The sequence below is a fragment of the Pseudochaenichthys georgianus genome, chromosome 21 (assembly GCF_902827115.2).
Source record: "Pseudochaenichthys georgianus chromosome 21, fPseGeo1.2, whole genome shotgun sequence".
Lineage (NCBI taxonomy): Eukaryota > Metazoa > Chordata > Actinopteri > Perciformes > Channichthyidae > Pseudochaenichthys > Pseudochaenichthys georgianus.
The window spans coordinates 7,960,677-7,987,742 of NC_047523.1; the positions used below are offsets into that span (position 1 = coordinate 7,960,677).

At 42.3% G+C, this 27,066-nt stretch overlaps 1 protein-coding gene across 1 annotated transcript in view; it reads right to left on the minus strand.

Moving 5' to 3' along the window:
- slc4a3 (solute carrier family 4 member 3) overlaps positions 1 to 27,066 on the minus strand; it is a 108,685-nt gene that overhangs the window by 45,782 nt on the left and 35,837 nt on the right. The window contains exons 7-9 of the mRNA XM_034110300.2: positions 14,681 to 14,823; positions 13,036 to 13,213; positions 11,227 to 11,362 (exon numbers count right to left, since the gene is read on the minus strand). Coding sequence (XP_033966191.1) covers positions 11,227 to 11,362; positions 13,036 to 13,213; positions 14,681 to 14,823 — 457 coding nt within the window. The remainder of the gene's footprint in view (positions 1 to 11,226; positions 11,363 to 13,035; positions 13,214 to 14,680; positions 14,824 to 27,066) is intronic.

A 27,066-nucleotide genomic window follows, 5' to 3' on the forward strand; every position in this document is an offset into this window, starting at 1 on the left:
GCCGTAACGCACCCACAGCTGGCTCACAATCCTTGGATGTAGAGTCCAGTCTGCATAAAGTGGTATTCCTCTGGACAGCAGATCTGCCCCAAGGTTCGTCGCTCTCAGAGAGAGGAGACGTCTACAGCTCCATAGGATTAGTTTGCGCGCCAGTGTGTGTAACTGGAGAGAACGTATATGATATTTTGGTCGTGTTGTCTGTCCTCACGAGGACATGATGTCCTCTGAGAAAAGGCAGAAAGCGTTTCAAGGTGAGAAACACCGCTAAAAGCTCCAGGTAATTTATGTGCGCCCGCTGGAGGTCTCTGCTCCAGAGACCCCTCACCGGGCGACCTTCATAAATACCTCCCCAACCTGTCAGACATGCGTCCGTGGTGACCACTTTCCGTGAAAGGACAGCACCCATAGGCACGCCCCGTAATAGAAAAGTCGGGTGCAGCCAGTGGCGCAGTGCCATTACGCATTTCACAGTAACCATCACTCGGGGTTTAGTTTTAAAGCGGCTACCCAGCGCTGAAACTCCCTCATGTGTAAGCGTCCCAGTCGTACGACCAGGATGGCTGACGCCATGAGCCCCAGCAATCGCAGGCATGATCTGACGAGAACATGTTTGCGCAGCTGGAAATGAGCGAGACAAGCTCTGAAAGCTTTCACTCTTTCCGCTGACAGGCGAGCTGAAAAGGGCACCGAGTTCAGGTGTAAACCCAGGAAGAGTATAGTCTGCGCGGGGCACACCATGCTCTTCTCTGTGTTTATTATGAAACCCAGGTTGAGCAGGTGCTTTACGAGGACATTTGTCTGCGTAATAGCCTCCTGCTCCGACTGTGCGAGAAGCAGCCAGTCGTCCAGGTAGGTCGCCAGGCGAATACCCTGTTGTCTTAACGGGGCTATCGCGGCATCCGTACATCATACAAACACTCTTGGACTGAGAGACAGACCGAAGGGAAGTACTCTGTATTCATAACAGATCCCCTGAAATGCGAATCTCAGATATTTCCTTTGTGGGTAATATACTGGGATGTGGAAATACGCATCTTTCAGGTCGACTGATGTAAACCAGTCGTCTTGTCGCACGAGACGCAGCAGAGATGTGTGAGTGAGCATTCTGAACTTATATCTTTTTTAGATATTTGTTCAGAGCCCTCAAATCAAGTATTGGCCGAATTCCGTTCCCTCCCCGTTTGGGAACAAGGAAGTACTTGGAATAGAAGCCTCCCTGACTCTGCTCGGCGGGTACAATAGATATAGCCCTCTTTTCTAGGAGTGAGAGAATCTCTCTCGAATGCAGGATGCCCGAGAAGCGAGGGGGGTGACAGCGAATTGGAGTCTGTAGCCCGTGTTACTGTCTTGAAAACCCAAGCAGATGATGTGAGCATCTTCCACTGCATGCTCCTTAGAGCCAGTGGAGATGTCACTTCTCTTCCCCTCTGAGTCTCTATTTGTTGTGTTATGGGGCCCTCTAGTGTCTGAACATAGTGGTGCCCCCTTTCGACAATTCCCACCGACACTGCGCATGCGCATGACGGTGGTGCCTTCACAGCCCCAGCCAGCACTGCCCATGCGCGTGACGGTGGTGCCTTTAAAGACCCAGCCGGCACTGCACGTGCGCGTGGCGGTGGTGCCTTCACAGACCTGTCTGTAATCCGCCTTTTGAGAGAGATGCCGTAGCTGCTCTCAGAAGGGGAACAGTTGACGGGCTGTTTATTGGTTTTATTGTTTTTCTTTTCATTTTTTTTTTGAGCTGCGCCCTCGGCCTGAAGCCTGGATGCGTCAGCGGCAAATGTTTTATGACAGAAAAATCAACAAATGTGTGACATGTGTTTGTGTGGACTTGAGGATGGTGTTGAGGCATCTCTCGAGGCGGCGGGGACACATTTAGAGCTGGGGAACCGTGGACTTCCAGCTCTGTCACAGAGGGGAGAAAGAGGGGCTGTCACGCCGCTTGCTTCTTCTTCCTCGACTGCTGGCCGAAATTCTGGGTTGGCTGCACCTGGGCTGCAGCCGGAACCGGAGATTTTCTAGGCCAGCTCGCCCTCGTCTCCAGCCTGGGCTGGAGACTCGGGGCGGGCTGCGACTTCGGTGTTTTAAACCGAGCAGGGTTCAAGGCAGCTTGGGCGAAGGACTGCTGCTGCAAAGGACTGCTGCTGCGAAGGACTGCTGCTGCGAAGGACTGCTGCTGCGAAGGACTGCTGCTGCGAAGGACTGCTGCTGCGAAGGACTGCTGCTGCGAAGGACTGCTGCTGCGAAGGCAGCGGCTGGACCCTTCAAGGGAGGCATAGGTGGAGTGCCTCGTCCTCCTTCTTTTTCGACTCACACCTACTTTGCATGGAGGCGAGAGCGGAGCCGAAAATTCCCTCGGGAAGGATGGGCATATCCAGCACATCCTCCTTTTCCCGGTCTGGGAGGTTGGTGAGGTTGAGCCATCTCGCTCTTTCCTGCCCACCATGATCCCCATTGCCTTGCCCGTGGGCCCACGGGCATGGTGGGCCATGGCCCATGGGTATGGTGGCATGGTGGTGGAGCGTTAGACACGGAGACAAATGTCCGTGACCGCTGCCATCTCGTCCAGAGTGGCTGGCCCCGGGTTACCCGACAGGTCCTCGCAGAGCTCCGCTTGGTAAGCGGTTAGCAGCGAGGACACATTCAGGGCCCTGGCGGACAACACTGCGGCTTTGCAGGACTGTTCAGTCATTATCGACTGAAATCGGTCCGACTTTGCTGGCAGCGTGGGGTTCCTGCTTGGTGACGGGCCCATCCTCGGTATGGGCGGTATGCGGAGCAGGCCGAGCTTCTCCATTCCGTCACAGCCTAGAGAGGAGGCACCCTGGATTGGGACCTTGTTGCTGAAGGGCCGGTCTCTCCACGAGACCGACACCTCATCCAACATCTCCGGGAAGACCGGAAGGAGTTGCCTCTTCGTCCGCGCTGCTTGGGGGAAATGTTTCCCTTCGTAGCAGGACCTGGAGGTCTCCTTGGCCATTTCAGGCCACGGGATGTCGAGTCTGGCCGCGGCACGTTTACACACGGCCTGCAGGTCCATGCTCAGACAGGGCGAAGCTGGTGTGCTGTCGCCCGGGAGAGCCCGTCCATCTTGTTTGCCTCGTGGCGTGGAGAGGGCCCGCTCTCAACAGGTAAGTTGGGAGAAAAAGGTGTTACCACCCTGTCCTTAATCCAGAGAAAAAGGACGGTGTGGGTCTTTTATTCCCGGAGAATACTGACTGGTGTGACAGTATGCTCCTTTAATCCTTTCCTCCTCCGTGGGGAAGAGAAAAACTTCCTCGCTACTGTGGTGTCGATAGTGAGGGAGCGAGCTAGCAACAGGTGTGTTGCTGGCTTGAAAAAAATCAGACCTACCTTACTTTCCGGGGAAGAGAAGGGCGAGGTCGATTGTAATACTAACTGGCATTAGTATTACCGTCTTCCTGCAAAGCAGAAGGAGTAGCCGGCGAGCGCCCGTCGACCGAAATGGGTATTTGGGTTCAGTCTGTGGACAGTTAAGCTTGTCCGGCTACTATAGAGATGTGCTCTGAAGCGAGAAGAGGTGTTTGAATGACGCATGCGTCGTGGCGCAAGCTACTTATAGGGGGTGAATTCCCTGACGCTGACGTCAAGATCACCAGCCAATCAGGATTGGCGTAATGAGACTGATGCTTCTGTTTGCTCCGCGATGAGGCGCATCCCATAGTGAGACATCGAACGGAGTGTTATGAATGAGAACACAGAAGAAGAGAGAGACGAGAGCGCGGCAGAGAGACGAGAGCGAGGCAGAGAGACGAGAGCGCGGCAGAGAGAAGCGAAGAGGAAAGTGAACAGGCGTGTTAGCGGCAGAGACAAACAATTACACATGGCGCTCTCCAAGAAGAGGAAAGTGGACAGTGAGAACAGAGCTTTGAACCCTGAGTGGACTCGTTCATGTTCCTCCTGCCCACTGGGAGCACAGAACCAGTGTGTCTCATTTGTTCAGAGACCGTAAAAGTGCCAACACGCCACTATGAGACAAAACACAAAGTGTTTGACCAAACATTCCCTCTCAAGTCAGAACTGAGGTCACAACAAATAAGCAGTCTCAGAGCCCAATATGATCAGTCCACCAGGATCAACATTAAAAATGGTTCCAGCGCAGGCTAACCGAGGCTAACCAATGAGCTAACCGAGGCTAACCAATGAGCTAACCGAGGCTAACCAATGAGCACCTGCATGTGTGTGTGAGAATGGCCCTGACACCATTTCAGCCCAGATGTAAACTCCTGGCAGGACAAGCTCCAGCTCAATTCTCGCACTGAATAAAAAGAAGTGAGTGAGGGACTGCAATATAAGAGGGAAAGAAAGAGAAACTTTAAAACCGTTCAATTGTTATGATGTGTAAAGACTGATATTGTTCTATAATCGTCTGAAACTGTTAAGTCATGATGTGAAACGGTTAACAAAGAAAAATAAAACTCAAGCTGCTGCTACACTTTATTTTATTTATCTAAAATTAAGCACTTTTAAGATGCACATATTTTCAAAAGCTATTTTATTTATTGTCTCTATTTTATTTTTAAATGCAGCCCGAGAGGAACATTACACATATCCACAGTATTTACTGTATATCTGTATAGTTCAATGTTGACAATACATATAGTTGTTTATGAATTGAATCTTTATTTGATTGACAGTCAGTTGTTGATTACATGCAGACGTTGATAAAGCTGCAGCTACTTCAATATATATCACACTGATTCATGAAGCAAGTTAGACATTTAGAAGTTCCGGACCTTTGCATGGGGACATTTTCTCAAACTGGACCTCGTTGAATTTTAGTTGAATACCCCTGATTTATATACTACGAATGACAGCACAGCTGGGATTCCTTTTTACCAAATGTACTTCCAAGAGCTTTACCTCATGCATTTCCAATGCAGCTCATACATTTAAAAAAAAGTCCTCCACAAAAATCCTTCCAAATTAAACCATATTTTAATGCAATATTAAGAAATCTCTAAAGAGTCAATCTGAGTTGACACATTCATTTTTATTTAAACGTGATATTTGCATTAGAGCATCAATACAAAAGCCGGAGCCCAATCTGTGTAGCACATTTCTCTCCCCCAAACAGAGAAGTATTTAATGTGTCACTCCAGCCAGGACTTTTTAACACATTACATCACTGCTCAGTCCAATTGTGACATCACCTCATTAGGCCCGCAAGGACCAATAAGATGTCGGCCAAATTGGACGTGACAGCACCCAGAGACAAAAGAACGAGGTGTGACACTAGTGAATTGTGCTCGAGACGTTTCCAGAGGATCTTTAAAGTGGTCTGAGTAAGCGATGAGCTACATCTTAGAATCACCTCAATGTGTGCCTGCTCCACGTCATAAATCTGATATCTGGTGATGACTCTAATGACAGTGTTTCTTACTCGCTCGTGGAAGCAGCCAGTGACATGCTGGTCTTTATGTGGAAAGGCTGTGAAAGATGGAAAAAACCCATGATAGCATGCTGTTAAGGCTGGACAGCTTATTCTGTGTGCATCTGTTGTTTCGCTTTGTGCGGTCAAAATACATCCATTAGGTTTTAGTGAAACAACACATTTGTTACCACAGTGTAAGTAATATTGGATTACTGGCTTTCATCTACTGGCATACCTCAAACTTTTGAAGTTGTATCACACTGAAATATTGTCCATGCAAGATATATGTTAATGATCAAACCCAGGCTGTACCATTCTGGCATAAAAGAGGGGGGGCCAGAGAGAGAATGCTGGACCGGTGGCTTGGGAGAGCTGTATACAGAGACATAGCAATAGAATAAATTCCTTGGAAAACTAAAATATATATTACTGAAAGTGTTTCAAAAGGATCACACTCCATTTAGTCATGTTAGTAGCTGTTCCTTTAATCATAGCATTTGATAAAATTACTTTTAAGCCATCATGGACAAGAAGTCTGAAAAGTTCACGGAATAAATACGTTTGAACACCCACAAGTATACGACAAATGGGCAAACTCATTCTTCTAAAAGGAAACATTTGTGGTACAAATCTCATCTGAATATCAAAAGATCCAGAACTGCTGATAACAAAAACTTATTTTGAAAAATGTATAAATGTTTGCAAGTGGGAATTAACAGCAACCTTTATGTGAGGCTTAGAGTCTACATGAGAGACATGCTACATTCTAATGTCAGCATGCTAACATGCTCACAATGACAATTCAACCATCTGATGGCTAGCAGGTATAATGTGTATGTCCCCTAACTAGATTGTGATAAGGAGTCTTGCCTCAAATGTGCAGCTTGGATAGAGTGGGAAAAAAATAAAGATTGGTTCCCGCAAAACATAATGCGGGAATGTGAGAGCAAACAGGTGTCCGTGCTTGAATTCATCAACCTTGTGCGGGACTGGCAGGGGAAAACACACACACACACACACACACACACACACACACACACACACACACACACACACACACACACACACACACACACACACACACACACACACACACACACACACACACACACACACACACACACACACACACACACACACACACACACACACACACACACACACACACACACACACACACACACACACACACACACACACACACACACACACACACACACACACACACACACACACACACACACACACACACACACACACACACACACACACACACACACACACACACACACTCTTGGCTCCTGAGAGGGACAGACTGAGACAGGGTGGATTGTCTGACAGAGTTATTCAGTCCTGTTCTGTTACAGGCCAAAGTGGCTGGGATATACATCGGGGCGCCTGTGAGAGATATAACGAGGGGTTACGTATGGTAACCCTTTGTTATAGAAGCACAGGCGGAGCCCTCTACTCGGGGCCCTGTCGGTCCTATGCCGCTCGCTGAAGAGGATGACAGTCAGGAGGCGAGGCCTCCTTTTATACGGTGAGATGCGCGCGCATTCAGCTAGGCCCGCCCCGGGGCCGGCTACGGTTATAGAAGTCTCAGTGGATGAATGCTTGCATGATATGAACAAAGGGTAGTACCTATGGAGTCCAGTAGAGGGCTCCGCCTGTGCTTATATGCCAAGGGTTACCATACATAACCCCTCGTTTTCACACCAAGCTGTTGACTGGCAACGCAATTCTGTTGATAGTTATGGCTGATAAGGCTTATTACTTATTGGCTTATGACTTAATACTGTTTTTATATTTTAAACCCCACAGCAACATAGAAAATACAGTCATAACATGACCCGGTGCCCTAGTTAATAGACAAAATATTTTCATACATAATACTATTAATGACTTTATTTTGAAATTCAGTTCCTGACGGACGACAAAAAAGCCAGAGATTATAGAATTAAACAAATAGATAAAAACAAGGATAATTGTAAATAACAGTGTGTTATTTAGAAAAGAACAACAAATGGATTTAAGATTAAAAAAATACATATTTCAGTATTCTGAGCCCCATTTATTTTCCTCACGGACGGCAAAAAACGTCCGACATTATACAATTTAAAATAAAAACAATAATCGTCGCTTGATATTGAGTAAGAAAATGTTTTTATGATTCACACCGCTTCCGGTCTCACTATGGCAGCCATTTTGAAAGGTAAACCTCCTAGTAGAACTTTAAAGTTAATACTGAATCACATTATCTTTGTTGTTTTGGTGCGACAGATGTACATTTTAATGTAACTTTACATTAAAAACTAAACTGATTTTGAAATCAAAGCTTTAATGTTATCTTTCTTAATTTTTGGGTGTATAAAGTCTTGTGCTAAATAATCAACTATAATTCAATTGGGTTTAACAATGAATCATTGTCCAGGCATGCATTGCAAATGATCCGTTTTGAATGACCATTAAATACGGAATATAATTTAAAGCGATCCCTGAACACAAGATACAAACTGGGGAATAGTGAGCATGAAAACAACATCTGTATTCCTGACAGGCATGGCTTAACTTTCCTCTGTTAATTCAATTTGACAGCCTATTTACTTCACTTGTTTTCTTTGGTTATATAACTGAGAAAAATCTATAAAGCACTACTCGCATGTTCCATTGACCGTAATTGTCAGGTCAGTTTAGCTGTCATGTCAATGCAATTGCCGATCAATAAGTGGGAACCATTTGAGAGAGCTGAAGAGTGGAGATGTCATGGTGAGGTTAAATTTAGCAGCATGCAGGATGTGATCTAACTATCCCCTCTGGTATTTACGAACACTTGCTTTGAACGATAATGTCCTCAAAGAAGTTGTGTGTGCTTACTAATTTCATTTTCATATTAAGGTCCTGACACCTTAAAAACAAGTTGTTGGGTGCCTTGATATCCAGTCCCTTGCACCTCTACTACCAAGCAATACTGCTATTTGTACATCATCACACCCAATCATTTCCAACAACACACCGAACTTGATAACAGCAGTGGCTAACACGGTTAGCTGAAAAAAAACAGCTGAGGCAGAAACCACACATCGAGAAAATACCTTAAAGGCTAAAATAACAAGTTCTGCTGACAGCTTTATTTGCTTTCATCCTAAATCCTGTGTTTTAAGTCTGTCTGATTCAAACCAAACACATAGGCTACTAAGTCAAGATTTATGAAAAGTAAAACAATCGTTAAAAGGGTGGTTTCATGCTAGTTAAGATGTTTTACACGCTTATATCACTGTTTCTTATTCTTGGTCTGTAGTAATGAACAGGCCGTTACATGTTACAGTGCAGTAACAACACATCCGCAGAAGGAGAGCTAGCTAGCATTAGCAGTTAGCAACTGGTGGGAAGTACTGTCCTGCTTGGTTCCATTGAGTTACAGTGTGATGCGTTCAAGCTTTATTTAGTGAATTTGTATTTGATGAAGGTAAATTATAATAACGTTATTTGGTCAAATAAATCTTGTAAGTTAAGTTTTTGGCAAAAGACTTTAGAGAAATACAGCTGATTAAAGTAATTTTTTAGAGCAATATGAAATAGATATTAAAATGGGGATTTATGACATGTTTAACTACATAAAACAATTTTTCAGCAGCTTATTATACATTTTTTAAACTACTGGTGCCAATTTGAATATTAGTTTATTTTATAAAACATATAATTGATGATTAATAGTGATTTTGATGGGTTGAAATTATTTTTCGGGATGATCAACCTGTCCATCATAATTATTACCATCAGATTGAAAGTAAATCTATCAGAGAAAGCACATTTTACAGATACTATGTGTTGAACACCTGTATTAAAAGGACCAGGATTGCTCACACGCAGGAGACTCACACTCTTAATCTGAAGACTTTACGGCTCAGTGCAGCTACAGCACAGTCTCAACATTTGCAACTTTAGTCAACCCCGGGGAAGTACACTGACGATTAGCCAACTGTTGTTAAATGTCACAATTTGGAAATTCCCTGTTCAGTTTCCCTTAGCCTGCCTCTTTTTTTTTTTTATAACTACACAGCCGGAAAATGAGTACTGAGGAAGTACTGGAAGGTGGAGGAAGAGAAGGAGGAGAGGAAGATTTGATTTATCATGCTGCCATACCTACAGCACATCGAAATAGTTAACAAAGCTGCATCCTGACTAAGACACTGACAGGTCGGTACAAACACGGGTAAAGAATCACCTGAAGTCATCTAACTTTGGTATTAAATAGGATGAAATCCAGATATGTTGCCATGGTAACTACTGTAACACTACAAACAAACTCAGGCATTTAGATCAAACCGATAAAAGACAGAATAAGAGTCTTCATACATCAAACATAAGTCAAAAATAACGTGCCCACATTAAGCAGACAAGTAATGGCACGTTAAAAGTGCTCATTAATATTAAAATAATAATCTTCAAGTTAAATGTTAAGTCACTCACTATTGTTGAGTAAGGGTAAACAATAGTGATTGTTCCCAGCAAATAAACATATTGCAGTATTTGTATATTTTGAGTTTGAACTGGGACTCGCTGTATGTAGTGACTGCTAATACACTGGACATGTTCAACTGTTGCAGCTTCACAATTCAGAGCACTTTACTGGCTAAGGATGAATAGACTTATGAAGAAATAGCAGGAAATGCAGTGCTATTGTTCACTAGAAATGTGTCAACTAAACACTAGTTGCCAGTATTATAGGGCCCATGTCATGCTTTTCCGGTTATTACCCGTCCCTTTGGTTTTTCTGCCTGTAAACGGTCTGCAGAGTCAAAAACCCTCAAAGTACACGCTGTAGCGAGTAAAACTCTAGCACAGTCTATGCTGCCCCAAAACGCCTCGATGGAGATTTCTCATTTTCCATTGTTTACTTCCTGGGTACTCTGACATGTGAATACCCAGAGGCCACACCCTCTGCCAGCATTTCATGAAACAAAGCTTCCCAAACCTTTCAGCGATTCATGCCGGATATGTACAGCGTAGGGCTGAAGAGCGATGCTGTTCCTACTTTGTTTGGACCAGCGGGAGATTCGGGTACACAACCTGTAAGTATTCATTGTTGTTTGTGTATTTATGATCTTTAAAACAAACAATATCTACCACGACTGTTTAAATGGGTAAACGTTTTTCGGGCTGCTAAGTTGGGATCGCGGAGAAATGCACTCCGCAGCAGACCCATGCTCACAGCGTTATAAACCTTGTTCTTACTCAATATCAAGCCACACTTATTGTTTTTACTTCGGCTGTGAGTGTTTGTGTGTGCTCAGGATGAGTTTCGCTTGTTCTCGCTGTATCGCAGACCCGTAAGCCTGTCCGCTCCTCGCAGCAGATCGCAGCAACGAGCCTCTCAACGTCCCGACCAATCAGAGCACACTGGGCTCACAGGGAGGGGGGGCAGGAGCTCCAACAAGCCGTTTAGGACAGAGAGTGAACACACATACTTTACAGAGATGCTGTTTGAGAAATCAATGTGAGTTTGGAAAATTGCACAGGATAAATCTATTCTAGTAGACCTCAACAATGGAGTTATGATCAGTAGAAATGGCCATGACATGGGTCCTTTTAATAATGAATCAAAGCAACATTTATAATTGTGCTAAAACTCTATAACAGCATTCCTGAACCAGTGTAGCCTGTTGAAAAATCGAATATAGTCTAATTAGTGAATGCCTAATTTCTTTGGAGTCATGGAGATGATCAATTATCTCCATGACTTTGTATTTATGCATTTTTAACTTTTGCAATATTCACTTTATAGTTTGACCAGCTTCATGAAACTGGTTACTGTTAGCCTGGTGACTGACCTGTGTTTGAGCAGCAGAGCCCGGAGGACACTGGATCTGTCCTCAGCTCTGATCTGATCGGAGATGATCATGGTCTCCACCACGAGGTGGGCGATGCCGGGCAGAGTGTTCTGCTCCAGGTCCAGCAGGATGGCCCCTGGGGGAGGAAGAAACAGGGAGATCAGGATCCAAACAAAATGCTAACACCAGATTGTTTAATAACTATTCTAATGTATCTCTGTCTGATCTAAATCGTTTTGTTTGCTGTGATTATGTCACCTGTAGTCTCGTGCACATCACAAAAAGTTGTGCTTCAGTTATAGGCTTGCAGGAATTAGTAGTTTAGTAGAACAAAAAAAAGAAACTTTCATGTGTCCAGTGTTACAAATGTATTGAACATGTACAAACTATTTACATAAAACATGTACAAACATAACTTGACAGGGATTAACTCTAATAAATTAGAGGTCGCTTCCAGAAACCAGTGGCGGCGCCAGATATTTAGTTTTGGGGGTGCTGTGGGGTAGCTTGACGTTTCAGAGGGTGCTCAAACATTTAGGGTTTCCCATTAATGTACCGGCACTACAGTTGAATACGTACATACACAGTGTACCCTCTTACAATGAAGGCTCGATAATCAGCTCACATATAGGTGTAAGCAGGGGTAAAGTGCAATTTTGGATACCTCTCTCAACATCTCTGAAACAGAACTGTAAACAGATTTACTTTTTCTTTATGGATATTTTACAAATCACTCTCCTGTATTCTTGTTTTACTGTCATATTGTGTTTCATAACTGTTTTTAATGTATTCTCTTTTATAACTATAATGATCATATGAAGGTGTGCCTCGGAAATAATTGTTAACATAAATTGTGACCAAACCGTTTGAGAACCACTGAGATAACAACAACAACAACGCCAGGTACTGTGCGCTCTCTCTCTCTTTCTCACTCGGAGCGGCGTCCCGGTGCTCTCCGGCGGCAGCACTACATCCCTGAGTGCAGGCATATTGTCATTCAAGAGAGAATACGATGCGTTTTTCTTTTAGCCGATTTACCTCGTTAACGTAGCCTAAATAACTTTCATGGGAGCTCAGAGCCCTCCTTATGGGAGCCCAGCGCCCATTGGCTCCCACATAACTCCAACCCTGGTGGAGAGTCTATCAAACCGGCCCACACCTGTCACCTGTAAAATATGAACAACAGGGTGTCACTGTCCCGGTTGCTAGGCGACAGTGCTATGGACCGCGGGTGTCAGGTGACGCAAATAGGAAGTCTTCCGTAAACCAGACCGTCTCATTTCGTAGACCGCTCGGTTTGCTGTTCCTTCACTTTATTTTTATATTTATAATTTTATATACATTTATTTTGGACGGAAACGTAATGTGAGGAAAGGCATGTGTGGCGTGAGATATGTGTTAATTGCGTGACTCTCACGCTCAATGCGTGTTGGCAGCCCTGCATGTCATCACGCTGAACATTAGCCGCCTTTAGCTTAGCGCTGACTAGCCCAGCCATGTGATGGAGTTTGTTTATAGCCTTACGTTAGCTTTGTACTTCTGGAGATTTACTTTTGGAACAGGTTTAAAAAATGAATCACCAGAATTGTCTTTTGCTTTCCTCCTGCCTTTTGTATTATGCACATTGAGTACTTGGTTACATGTTAACATGGTAAATGTATGAAAATCTATCTCGTTATTTGAGATGCTTGAGCCAACCACACTGGGTGAGTTCTTCTTCTTTTCCCACTCATCTTTGTGTGAGTATTTTCAGCTGCACATGAAACCATTAGACCATAAAACCGCTGGGTGCTTTCAGGAGCTGTTTACCATGTGTGATGGTGCGGCGGAGCTCCAGCAAGCTGCGGAAGGACAGCGAGGCCACGTGAGGTTTGCCCCAGCGGTCCGTCTCCTCCTCCACATCCTCCTCAAACTTGATCCAGCGGGCGCGCTCCTTCCAACGCATTTCATGGTCCTTCACGATCAGCTCGTTCAGCTCCACAAACAGCTGGAGACGGAGTAGAGCGAACATATAAAAACTGTGAAAATGACATATTTCACTTTTAATATTCTACAGTCGAACTAGGTTTAAAAAGGTTAACACCTATACTAACTATTTTAGTTTAAAAAACAGCAGCACAACCGCTTGGCTGCCCCTTTCTTGCATATCTTTTCAAATCAAAACAATATCAATTCCAAGATAGCTAATCCGATGTACAGCGGACACACAACATTACGGGGAGCAACCTAACTACGCGGTTTGGATCCAGCCGAGAGCGGTTTGGACTCAGAGGATAACCAAATGCTTTGGAGAGACATTTATTCACATTCTATCATATAATTCATTTGTAGAAAAGTGTTTTCAGAGCAACGCAATAAAACACTCGTTTGATTTGTGTGTGTGGGACCTTTTATGCTGTCAAATTGAGGTTGAACACAAGTTCAGGTCTCATCAGGTTGAGATTGCACTCCAGGAGACTTGGCCTTTATGAGACCTATCTATATGGAGTCATACTTAACACGTTTGTATATACATGTATATCGACAATGGAAAGTGACTTTGTGATATGAAGGGCTGCATGTATTGATAGCACTTTTTTTTTTTCCTCCAACAAAAGTGTTTCAAACTATTTTGACTCTTAGCTAATGTTTTGGTCTTAAACAAAACACTACAGGCAAAACCATGTTTTTCAATGGTTTTTTTACATTACATTACATGTTATTTGTTAGACGCTCTTATCCAAAGCGACTTACATACTCAATACTGTGGGCAATCCCCACAGGAGCAATTTGGGGTGAAGTGTCTCAGGGACACAACGTCATGCTGACTGCAGTGGGGTTTGAACCTGTGACCCCCTGATCCGAACACCAAGGCTCTATCCACTGCGCCACACGCCTCCCATGGTTCATTTGGGTTAGTGTGTGTGTGTGTGTGTGTGTGTGTGTGTGTGTGAAATTGTTGCTGTAAAATGGAAACGAAACACAAGGAGCATGTTCAAGTATCTTTAGGTAATGACATAGGAATGTGCTAATATCTATATTTATGTATGTAGAGGCTATATATATGTTGTGATAAACACATACATGATTATCATCCAACGCAGTGTTTCGAACAGTTTAACCCATTAAACTGGAAAGTGGAAAGAAAACATTGAAATATACATTTCGGTGTTTTGTTTTCCTCTGACGATTTATGTTTATGTATTTCTCCTCAATCCACCTAAATGTTGCATTAGTTGTCATTTATATTAACCATGACATTTAATATAAATGTTAATAAAACAAATTAGCTTAGTGTATGTAATCAACTGGGAAAGTTACATGGTGATAACTACAAGTTACATATTTGTCCCTATTCACCTGGACAGTCTCCTCTTAATACTGCTTTAAAGATGATTCGGATAACTGACCATTTATGGTTATATGTTGCGTGCATATTGAGGTGTTTCATGTAGCATGGGCGGGGCCCTCAAACCTCATGTGTTTTCTTATCTGCTGCTCTCTTCTTCTTCAGGCTGCTCAGTGGCGTGGAGCCGCTGCTGTTTCGTGTCACCAGACATCGTGAGGACTTCTTCACCAGGTGGCGCCTCACCCCGGGGTTGTCCTCAAATCTGTGACCTGTACACACACAAAGTGTTCTCAAGTCAAAATGCAAATAGGTCAGCATGGCTAAGTCATGATGCGTCAATTTCACGAGGAGGAACTGCATTCTGTAGCCTGAAATGCCCTTTTTTGAGGGCTGTGAACCAAAGAAAAAACCTCTTCTCTATCAAAAAATGTGCTCCATGCTGGAAAAACCTAAATCTAAATTTGTCTGTTTATGTTTCCAGCGGACAGAAGGACATCCATTGACAGAAGGCAAAGCTCCATTGGTAAGAGAGAATCTATGTAGGACATGGGAAACTGAGCAGAACATTTTGCCCCTGGGTTATATAGGGTTACGTTTCGACATGGGTTTGGTGTATTTAAGGTCACGGTAAACATCTGGGGGACAGTTTAGAAACCAACATGTGCGTCCAGTTTGGAACAAACTTCTGTATGTATTTTATTACTAAGAAAACACAATATCTAATGGTTGACATGAGCAGCTGTAGGTAACTGAAGTGGAGGTGAGAGAGTGTGTGTTTAAAAAACTGCAGTCAGTGTTCCATTCTCCTGCGTCATGCCTTCCTCAGGGAAACACAAAGAAATGGAAATCAAGATGAAGTTAGGCCGTATTTCAGCTTGTAGTCTCCTGAGGGAAAGCTCTGACGGCTGTCCTTGTTTGACCTGCTGCAGCTGGTGGTTTAGATTGTTGTTCTTTTATGTTTCCTGTTTTATTTTGTAAACACATTGTCCCTGTGTCATGTCTCTTTGCACTTCCTTTCTGTCCTGGCCTAATTGGTTGCACCTGTTCCACTGCAACCACCTGACCTCCTGAACACCTGCACCCATCCCCTCAGTTCAGACTCTATTTAAGTCCTGGGGTTCTGGTAAGTCAGATTCTTCTTTTCTGTTTTGCCTGGTTATACCTTAAATTCAAATCTTTATATTGAAAGTTCCTGTTGTCAGTAGGGTCCACACCTGCTCTGTGTACTTAACAAGCTGATTTGGATGAGTTGTGTTTCTCAACGTAGAGCAGGGCAAGGACAGGGCAAATTACTCTAGTTGAAAAGGACCTATTATTCTTTCCTCTGGAGCTGGTATCTGACCAGGGCCTTTAATATTAAGCAATCCATGCTTAAAAAACAAAGAAAAGCCTCATACAACCTTATTACTTTCATCGTTATTATCCAGCACCCCATAAAATGTTTAAAAATGTGTGTGCAGTGTCAACTGTTTCAGACAATTTGGATCAGTAGCCAAAAGAAAGAGCATCAATTAGGCGTTTTCCACATTTGCATGGCTAACCTGCATTTCTGCCTTCACATGCACTGCTGCCTCCCTAATATGTACATGTTGAGAAGGTCACAACTAACTCTAGGAGTGGCACTGTATTTTGAATGGTACACGATTTGTTCTAGTACACATTTTCCTAATATATATATATATATAAAAAATGTAATTATCGTTGAACAGTAAAATTAGCTATTGCCTGTTCTGTTGGCATCAGAACCTTATTTTATAAAGACATACTTGTAGACAAACAAGCACAAAGTGAATCGGATGAAGCCAAATGCAAAGCACATAGTTTGTTTCTTCTTGGTTTTTTTTATTTGAATAAATTGGTAAATAATATACTGTCTAATCTACTTTCCTGATGTGTGGAATTAAGAGGTTTTTTTTTTTATTATTTCCGTTTCCGTGCAGCAGTTGACCCCCTAGATCAGGGTTGGGGAACCTCCGGCCCCCGGGCCATATACGGCCCGCGAGACCATTTGATACGGCCCTCGAGGTAATTTCTAAACACACGAAAAGAAAAAAAAGAAAGAAATTTAGACCGCAAAATAATTTAAAAAGCACCAGATTGATGCTTTTAACTTCCCGGGGGTGCATGCCCCCGGACCCCCCTAGAGGAGGTTAGGTCCCCCCCCACTTTAATAATGTTCACATGGATAGGAAACTAAATACTTTCTGTTGTGGTGGTCATGCCACAACCGTGCACGTGCATGCATACGCGAGTCATGGTAAGATATCTGGATTAAGAGGTTGCTTTTTGTTTGCACAGCATGAAAGAAAGGCCAAATGAAAGGGCTGTGATTTTTGTTTTTTTAAGCATAGGTTGAGTTCAATCATTTGTACGGCCCTCGGAGGATGTTGGAATAATTGAAATGGCCCTTGAGAGGAAAAAGGTTCCCCACCCCTGCCCTAGATAGAAGGGAATAACTGACAGGTTGCTGTCACAGATACAGCCTTTAAAAGTCACCGTCAAATCTAACCAGAATTGTCACATGTTTTTCTTTAATATATCTGACCGTAGCTTGTCACATTCATGGATGGATTTCTTTTTCTTTTGCAATGAGCTGAAAAAAACCACTTTGACTGTGCTCTGTGATGGGACTTAACATGGTCAATATGAGCATTCTCTTCATTGGTCTTGATTGTTAACTCGATATAAAGACACATGTTGTAGATCATTTAGATTTAGCTGAATACAAGCCATCCCGTGTAACCAACCACCTCATTGCGATACAACTGATGGTTATGCATTTAAAAAATCAGGCAAATCCCAAGAATTACCAAATCCCTTCAAAATAAAAACCTCAAAACAGAATTCATTTGCTTGCCAGGTACTATGTTGTCCTAGGATCTGATTTGTTGTTTTCCATGGCCTTGATTAAATCCAATTAGTGTTCAAATCTAATTTGCAACATATTTGTAATCAAATAAACCAAAATCTAGCTTGGGCTGGGATCTGACCAGGACATCCAGTTTAGACAGTAAATCATTAGTCTTTTAAAATGGTCACATAGTCTCCAAAGCTGCAGATAACATGCTCTTTCAATGTGAATTTCCCTCTAAAATGTTTTCAAATATTCTTATCAGGAAGTTATTATTATTTAAAGTAACACCTTTGACTGGTTTATGAGTGTTTTTATCTGGTTTACATTTTTGATTTACATTTGTTTACGCTTGCTTAACACAGAGCAGGGATGGGCTTTTATTTGTAATGAATGAAGTAGCCTTGAGAAGCTAGCTTGAAGCAGATATTAGCAGAGGTCAGATAAGCTCACTTATTTCTAACTCCTAACCTACAGTGTTTTATTTTTCATTCTTGTGGTCCTCAGACCCAACTGGCCAAGTAAGCATCACTTGAGTCAATGTATCAACCTTGGCTCATCTCCATCTCAAGACACTTAAGGCTTCATACCGGTTTTTTCTCCTAGCCTGATCTCCTAGCGTAATGTTCGGTCCAATACGAAGAAACTACATTGTCAATTCAGCCTCAAATGAAAAGTTCTGTGATAATAATTATTTCTGACATAAAATGTGGTTCATATCAAAGTCCACATTTAGGGGACCTTGGAGCAGTTGGGTCTACAAACTTGGAACTCCGACCAAAAACCCTAATCCTAGACCAAGTCATTTTGTATCTTAAACATAACCAAGTAGCGTTGCATTCATCTTTTTCAGGTGTAGTTTAGATCTATTGGAATATCATTTTGAAGAAACAATGGTTATTTTTTCAGAAGAGATTTACATTTGTTAGAACTATGAATTTACCCTTTTGATACAAGACTTCAACGTTTTTAAAAACATGGCCTTAATTCCCCATCTCTCACTTTGACGATCATTTTACTGTTGGTGAAACAAAGTCAATAAAGGGTGTGGCTTCCTGGCCAACAGACACCCAAAACAGGTGACTATCTGATAATTGCACAGAGCTTGCTGTGGATAAACACGACTATGGTTCTACAGTCACAGTAGTGAATACAGAATGCAAATAATAACATGCAGTATTTTAGTTTAGGGCTGACTAAAACGATATAGCAGTTGCCCCGCCCTCAATCATAAGGCTTTACAGAGGGTGGTGAAAACTGCACAGCACATCACCAGGACGGAGCTGCCATCCATGGAGGACCTCTACTCCCAGCGACTCAGGAAGAAAGCCCTCAGGATTACAAAATACCCCCATCACCCCAGCCACAAACTGTGCCGTCTGGCAGGCGGTACCGCAGCATCAGGAATAAAACCACCAGACTCAGGGACAGTTTCATCCCACAGGCCATACGACTATTAAACACCTGAGCTTGCACTATTTTAATTTGTATCGTTGTTTTTTTAACATTTATTTGTCTATGTCTTGTAAATTGCACTGTTGAGGAACCTGCGATCTAAGTTGTTCATACATTACAAAATTACAACGTAGTTGTGTAAATGACAATAAACCTTTGAATCTTGAGCTATTGGATATGTCTTTAGTTTAATAGTGACCGGTCGATCGCGAAGGTAGTGTGGGTAGATCACATGGCATTGAAAAAAAATGCTTTCTGTTGTGGTGGTCATGCCACAACCGTGCATGCATACGCGAGTCATGGTAAGATATCTGGATTAAGAGGTTGCTTTTTGTTTGCACAGCATGAAAGAAAGGCCGAAAGAAAGGGCTGTGATTTTTGTTTTTTTAAGCATAGGTTGAGTTCAATCATTTGTACGGCCCTCGGAGGATGTTGGAAAAATTGAAATGGCCCTTGAGAGGAAAAAGGTTCCCCACATCAGGAATAAAACCACCAGACTCAGGGACAGTTTCATCCCACAGGCCATACGACTATTAAACACCTGAGCTTGCACTATTTTAATTTGTATTGTTGTTTTTTTAACATTTATTTGTCTATGTCTTGTAAATTGCACTGTTGAGGAACCTGCGATCCAAGTTGTTCATACATTACAAAATTACAACGTAGTTGTGTAAATGACAATAAACCTTTGAATCTTGAGCTATTGGATATGTCTTTAGTTTAATAGTGACCGGTCGATCGCGAAGGTAGTGTGGGTAGATCACATGGCATTGAAAAAAAAAAAAAGAAAGAAAAAAAAAGTTAGCCTCTCATCCATCCTTACTATTGCCACTTGATTGACGTACAGGTAAGCCAGTCTGAGATCTCATATTTTCTAACACGCAGTTCACCACGCATGCGCTAGCACACACCCCCCCCCCCCTGCTCGCGACACCCAGAGCCTCACCACATGACTTTGGGCAGGGGCGGCCCTGTAGGTAGATTCCTTTGACTCATTTTAAAAGTAGTGGGCAACCCTGATCTACATTATAACCTAATGACAGCGCTTATCGAAATATCAGAGGATCACTACAGTCATTACAATTCATCCTCTGGGGATCATGAATGTCATGGCTATCCATCCAATAGTTGTTGAAATATTTCCATAGCGACTGACCGACATTGCCATCCATTTTGCCATTAAAAATAGATTCACAATCAATTCCAATGGAAACCATTTTCAAAATGGATTCGGGGTGAAGACAGTGAGACACAGGCTCAATGTTCCCTTTTTAAATGTAAATTACAATGGCATTTGTTAGGCACAGTAATCACCAGTGGTTAATACAAAAAATGCCTTCAAAAATGTACTAGTTTTTTCCAGCTATAATTGAACCTTCAATGAGCAATTATACTACATGCACTAAAGAATTGCAGGCAGATCAACTTCATAACATTTGTACAAGTTGGAAACTAGCTCCATCACAGAACTTGTCATGATCCAAATAGTGATAAAAATAGAGAACACGTTGCTGGTCAATGAAATGTCTTTCCGCTCTAGCTGAGGCAAATGGGTGCCAGTAAATCAATAAGAGAGCAGGAAACACTGGTCGATTCGCTCAATACCTTGGACAACTCTGTTCGGTCTGCGGGCATGGATAAGCTTCATATTGCCATTAATTAAGCAATCGGCAAGCTACATAATCAATGTAAACGAGTGAGATCCGCTCATCATGCTCATCCATGTGAATATCTCACTGCGTTATTATTGCATCAGATTTTCTTTGGTCAGAAGCTTGACGTAACTCTCACTTCTATCAAATTTAAATTAAATATAGCTCTTTGTTGAACGGTAAAAAATGAATGCATACAACTTACGTGGAGTCTCGGGCGATGACCCCAGATGAGTGTGGATTGACTCAAGCAAGTCATAGTCATCAAAATCCAAAACAAACTCTTCAAAGTCCCCTTCCACGTTTGGGACGCCGAAGCCCTTTAGGACACTGCACCGACGTTCTGGTTCTTTGTGGACGGCGACAAGTTTGTTATCAGAGGTCTCATGCCCCTGGTTCTTCTGTTCCTCCATATCTGTCATCTCCACGGCCGGTACCTCCACCTATCCTCCTCTCTCTGAGTGGACACACTGCTCATCCAGGGCTCTCGACTCTTGAACACCGTGGTTTGTACTGGGTCGCTGATCTGATGAGCCTGGGTATCGCAGCGACCACTAGCCTACCTCTGTTGTATTGCAAAACAACGTAAGGGTTAACTTTGCAAACCAACTACAAAATCTGATGATTTTTAAAGATTTTTCCCTCAAGAAACTAAAAATAGCCTGTGTTCATGGAGTCAAAATTCTGAAAAGTACTCTTATGAAGGAAAAACAACAAGCACAAAAATGTGTCAGTCAGTCAAAATAATTACTCTTCCATCCAGAAAATACAAATCGCAATTATTTCCTTTGCATTGGACCCCGTGCTGTATCCACGATGATAGTTGCGTAAATGGTAGCAACTTTCACTTAGCTTCAACTCTAAAAGGAAGTATTGATAAGGGATGGTCTACTTTGTGGGACTGAATAGTAGTGCCGCCCTTTTTGAATGATGTCCACTGCTCATTGATCTTGATGGCTGTTGGAAAACCAACATCTGAGTAAAAGGGTTGATGCCTTTTGTTTCCATCGTGTTGTCATCACTTTCCAACCATGTGATGTGCAGAAAGGTCAACTTTTGAACATTGGCCTTTTCACCAAAATTGCATTCATCTGAATAGGCATAACCTAGAGTAAATGATAATAATAGAACACCTAGGAATCAAATCCAGGACTCTGCTTAGTGAGATATTGTGGTTTTAATGACCATACATTTGGAGTGAATCTGTATCTTGAAATGGACAATTTAAAGAATCCTGACAGAAGTCTGCATTCTCTGATTACCATTATAGTATTATATAGCTATCTAATAATTGACTATCCATACACCCTGGCATAGCATTAGATTTCCACCAAATATAACTTTGTGTAGTTCTGTAGAACATAAAACACCATAGCATTACATTTAATAATATTCCCAAATGTTGTTTCTGGCATGAAAGACTCGCCCTGGAAAGTGAGTGGAGATGTGCTTACGCATCAATATTACTCACATAATTTCCATCCCTAATAAAGATGCTCTTCATACTGTATCTCCAACTCATCTGACATTCACCTGCTAAATACTAAAATGCCTAAAATGATGGGATTCAATCAGCAGGTTTATTAACTAAGAGAATCTCTACACTGCAGGCCTTTTTAGATCAGTCATAAACTGTACTTTTCATCATCCTTACAATACAGGATTTCTCTTTAAAAAAAAAAAGGATTTCACTGAGATAAGATTAGGACTGAGACATAGACAGAGAGAAAACAATGTTCAGGCAGGCCACGGATTCAAGCTTGGCTGTCAAACTCTTCTCTTATTTCCAGCTTATTATTAAAAGAGGTAGGTAGGTAGATAATGTATTCATCCAAAAATTGGGAAATCATTGTTCAACAAGCTGCAGTGTCAATCATTACACAAGTAGAAATATTTAAAAGACACACACAAAAAAATGTAATCAAAAAAAATGTATATACAAATTCAAATATCAATAAACAGTCTCACTAGGCTAATGGAATATATAGAAATAAACAGACACATAATGGGATTGGACTAAACACAAATCATAATGTGCAAAGCAGCCGATGTACACTCTGCATCTGATCAAACAAGGGTGCATATGTAGGCTGCTTAGCATGCCTACCACTGCTTCTTCCTCTGCTATCCCTAACACCCACATTCACCCCAGCTCGGCCTTTTTTCATGCTGTATCTGACTTATCAAATGTCATTTCTGTTGTCAGAGGGGGGGGGGGGGGTTCTGTTGCTCTCTACGCATTTCCCGGAACAGATCCGTACCGGCAAACATTACTCTCTGAAATACAGCTGTGTTAAACATGGCCTGTCAATGCAAGGCATCGCTCTCTCTACAAATCCAATAGCTGATTTTGAATGACTCTGGGTGCCCCTGCCCCATTTGCTGTTTCCAGGTTTGTGAGCAGTCAATGATGACTCTGCTGTGGTGAAGCAGGAAAGGCCAGAGGCAGGGTGGCAGCTGAAGGGAAATCGATGGGAGTCAATGCCCTGGACGCTGGAAGAGAGGATTCTGCCCTGGATACGTGAGAGGTGTGGGACATTTTCAAAAGCTATTACTGTCATTGTAAGTATGACTATTCACAGAGAATCAGAGTATATATCGAGATTTCTCTGTCCTCCATCTTTTGTGTTATTTGGTTGGATGCTTGTTGCCATCAGTGTATGTGGGGATAGGTTGGTGTCAGGAGACAGAATGTGTGGGACGCCCACAGTGGAGCCAAGTTACAGGCAGCAGTGAGAAACATGTCACTGGTCAGCACCAGATCAGCAGGGGAGGCAATACAGGCTTTACAGGATCCACTATTTCAAACAGGCAAGCCAATGTTACTATACCAGAGTCCTGACTAAAACAGGCTTTTAGGTAAACCTATTCTAGAGTACACACTTGTTGTCAAAATCCAGATAAAGGATATTTTGAATAATGATGTGAATGTAAGGTAACAGCCTTGACAGGCCACTAGGTGTTGCTGTTGGGCAGCAAATTGTTGTTTTTTGTCCATTGTGAGACACCGTATTTCTCTTGTTGTTCTGGGTGCGGCCGCCATCTTGGCGCTAATGTTTGTATTCCCTCCGCAAAAGGTGAGAAGTGTTAATGTCGGCAAATAATTGTACACATTATTATGTTAAAAACGTCCAAACATTCCATTTATTTAATTAATGGGTTAGTTTAAATGTTTATTTACCCGTTTGTGTATGTTTGGGAGTGAGATGTTTATGTGTTGTCTGTTCATTTGGTTATTGTATTGGTTAGCATGTAGCTAATGGGCTAATGTTTGTATTCACTCCGCAAGAGGTGTGTCAGAAGAGCTACTCAGCGTCTCCACCACAATCCGATCTGCTGTGTCCTGTTTTCCACCCCTCTGCATAACATCCCATCACCAATAACAAACACAACGCAGAGTCCCATGGTGTTCAGAGAGGCTACGGGACATTTGGGTTACATGAACACAGGTTTTTTTTCAGATGTTTACATTTCCTTCTCTTGCATTATACACACATGCACACATGCACACACACTTCTTGTGCTTCTGTACCCCCACACTTTCCAGACAAAACAATTTACTCTAAGTTACGGGAACCTCTCACTTTCTCGCGCTGTATGATACAATGCATCATACATTCTCACAGGTGCGAGCTCTGTGCCCCTTGAGAAAGAAAAACCTCTCACTTTCTGGCGCTAAATGCCCCTCCATTACTATCTCTCAACAGTGTGAGAAAAAGTTTTTAGAGAGTACTTGTCCATGGACAAGTGAGTTTGGCAATTTACTTGTCCGAATACATTTTTCACTTGTCCAGAATGGACAAAAATTGGGGCCACTGGAATCTTCTTCTTCGTCATCGTATTTTACATTTTCCCATGGTTTTTACGACACCGCTAACGTAAGTGAGCGGTAAGATTTGACTGCATCACACATAGGGTTGGGTATCGTTTGGATTTTAACGATTCCGGTTCTGCTTTTCGATTCCGGTTATTTTTGGTTCTCGATTCCGGTTCTTTGAGAGGGTAAAAATAAGTCCCATGACAAATTGGGAGAAAAATATATTTATGAAAACATTAAGTCAAATCTGTATTCCTATTTACAAATCACTTCATACAGTTGAATTTCTTACGGTTATTGAATACAATTATATAAAAATAATCTCTGCATTGCACAGACAGGGAGGCTGCTTTACTTCATAAAGGAAATGGCGGTCAATATTAACAACATAGGAGTTAAAACGCTTAATAACCTTCATTATGTGTACATAGAAGAAGAACATAAGAAAGTTTGACAAAGATGAGGCTATTAAACGGGCAGCGGATCTGCTGTGTGTAGAAAGAGAGAGAGAGAGAGAGACGCTGAGCTGCACCGTGCAGCGGTCAGCTGATACGGAGCATAGAGAGAGCTGCAGTCCGCGGGGCTCGGCCTCGCCTCCTGTCCTCACAACTCTTATTAATCCCGGTACCGGACAATTGTTATTTGTTCCTACTCGGAACAGAGTTTTGCTTCCCAACCCTGCCACTGTGCTACACTTCCCACCCCGCTCCGCCCCGCCCCCGTCTGACTGTACAGAAAGCGGCGAGATGCATTTCCTTAGGAATCGACAAGCAGAACCGAAACTAACACTTCTAAACGAACAATGGCGGACACGTACAATTTGCGAATGAGTTCTGCCTTTTGTAAACTGAATGTATCAATAATTTGTCAATAAATCAGGCCGAAAAACGTCACTTGTCCGCCGGACAAGTCAATTGAAAGATCTACTTGTCCGATATTGTAAATAACACGTCCCGGACGGTGGGACGTGTACTTTTTCGCACACTGCTCAAGCAGTTATATTTGTTCCTTGCTCACATTTGACTCAGTGACACAATGAGTAGGCAACCGATTAGGCGATTTTCTGTCAGAGAGGCTCGGGACAAATGTTTTGAACCAGATAAGGAGGAGATTGAACCAGACATAGAGGACGATGTCTCAGAAATGGAAGACAACAGCGATCCAGACTATGAGCCTGACCAACAGTCAACAGACCAGGAAGAGGCCCCTGAGGGAGAGGCCCCTGAGTATATGTATTTTTCTCTAAATGTTCATTGAGGAAAACAGTGTCAGTGACCTATGTTATATTCATCACAGTGAATGCTGAACTTGATGGGCCCACCGGTGGGTCCGGACCATATACTGTAGTTGAAAGTACACAATGAAAGTCTGGCTTGCTTGTATCAAATCAATACATCCCATACATCATTGGAACGGGAATAATCTCAGCTACAACACCAACTAAAGCATTCCCATCTCCAGTAAACACGGCCTACATGGCAAGCATTTCTATAATATACAGTAATGTATAGTAAGCACTATCTTTGAACTTACTGCAATATTATAACATGACATTCACCCCTGGTGTCATTCTGTCTGTCACCCCTTGATTCCACTTGCTTTGACTGTTCAAATGAGATGTCAACCATCACAATTGGATAAGGGGTTCCAGAGATATCACTAACGCAAGAGAGGGGTTAAGAAATGCAAATGACCTACTTTAGCTCTGGTAAGGTTTGTTGTATTCACTTTGTGTTACCCATTGTACGAGAAAGTGTTCTGTGTTAATAATGTCCTGTTTAAGACATTGGAATAGATAATGCACAGTATGCACAAATAACACAAACTTTAAAAGTCTGTTTTTATAAGTTCTTAATTAAGAAAACAACTGTTTCTACCAGCTAAAGCTATTTCCTGTTTTGGAGACAAAGATGCTGAGTCATAATCAGTCATGGAAAAGGATTAACCGAAAACTCCAACTATATATTTTTAAAAATACATTTACCAATATTCATGTGTCATTGACTGACATTTAAAAAGACAAACGTTTAAACTTACATTAAATCAGCCAGAATTTATAAAAAACTATGAATGTGTTCTACAGGCAGGCATATGTTTTGCTGCCAGTAGAGGCTGCGGAACGCTTTATAAAAATCATGAATCCAGCCTTAAAACCGAACTGCAATATTTTGAGAGAGACTGTGTGATGTTGTTACTATGACGGAAAAATAAGACTGTAACTAAGCATTTATATTGTAATCAAAGCAGTGGGATTCTGTCTTCCACAATAAAAAGTCAAGATAATGGCACCCTCTCCATTAGGTAGACCGACAAAGTACTTTCTGTGCTGTCAGTGGATCCAAAGAGCCACAAGTGTGAAGTCATTTATATTCAGATCAATGCCAACTCAAATTGCTAGGTCCTTTCTTTCTTTCTTAATTTCTTCGTCAGAAGATACATAAAACACAATTTATTTTATCCATACATCACATTTACTCATTTACCTACTTACATATAAGGCTAATCTCCATTTATTTTACTAACACTACACTACTAACATTAAGCTATACCTTTAAATCTTAAATATTTGCCATGCTCCCTTTAAGATGGTATCCTAATTTCAGTGTAGCATTAACCAAGAGAAATACTTACAGACTAGCCAACCCATTCAATTGAGGACCAATTCATTAATAACACAAATACTTAGAGAAACAGGATGTCAGCCAATGAGATGTGGGAAAGTAAATCAACAGTAGGC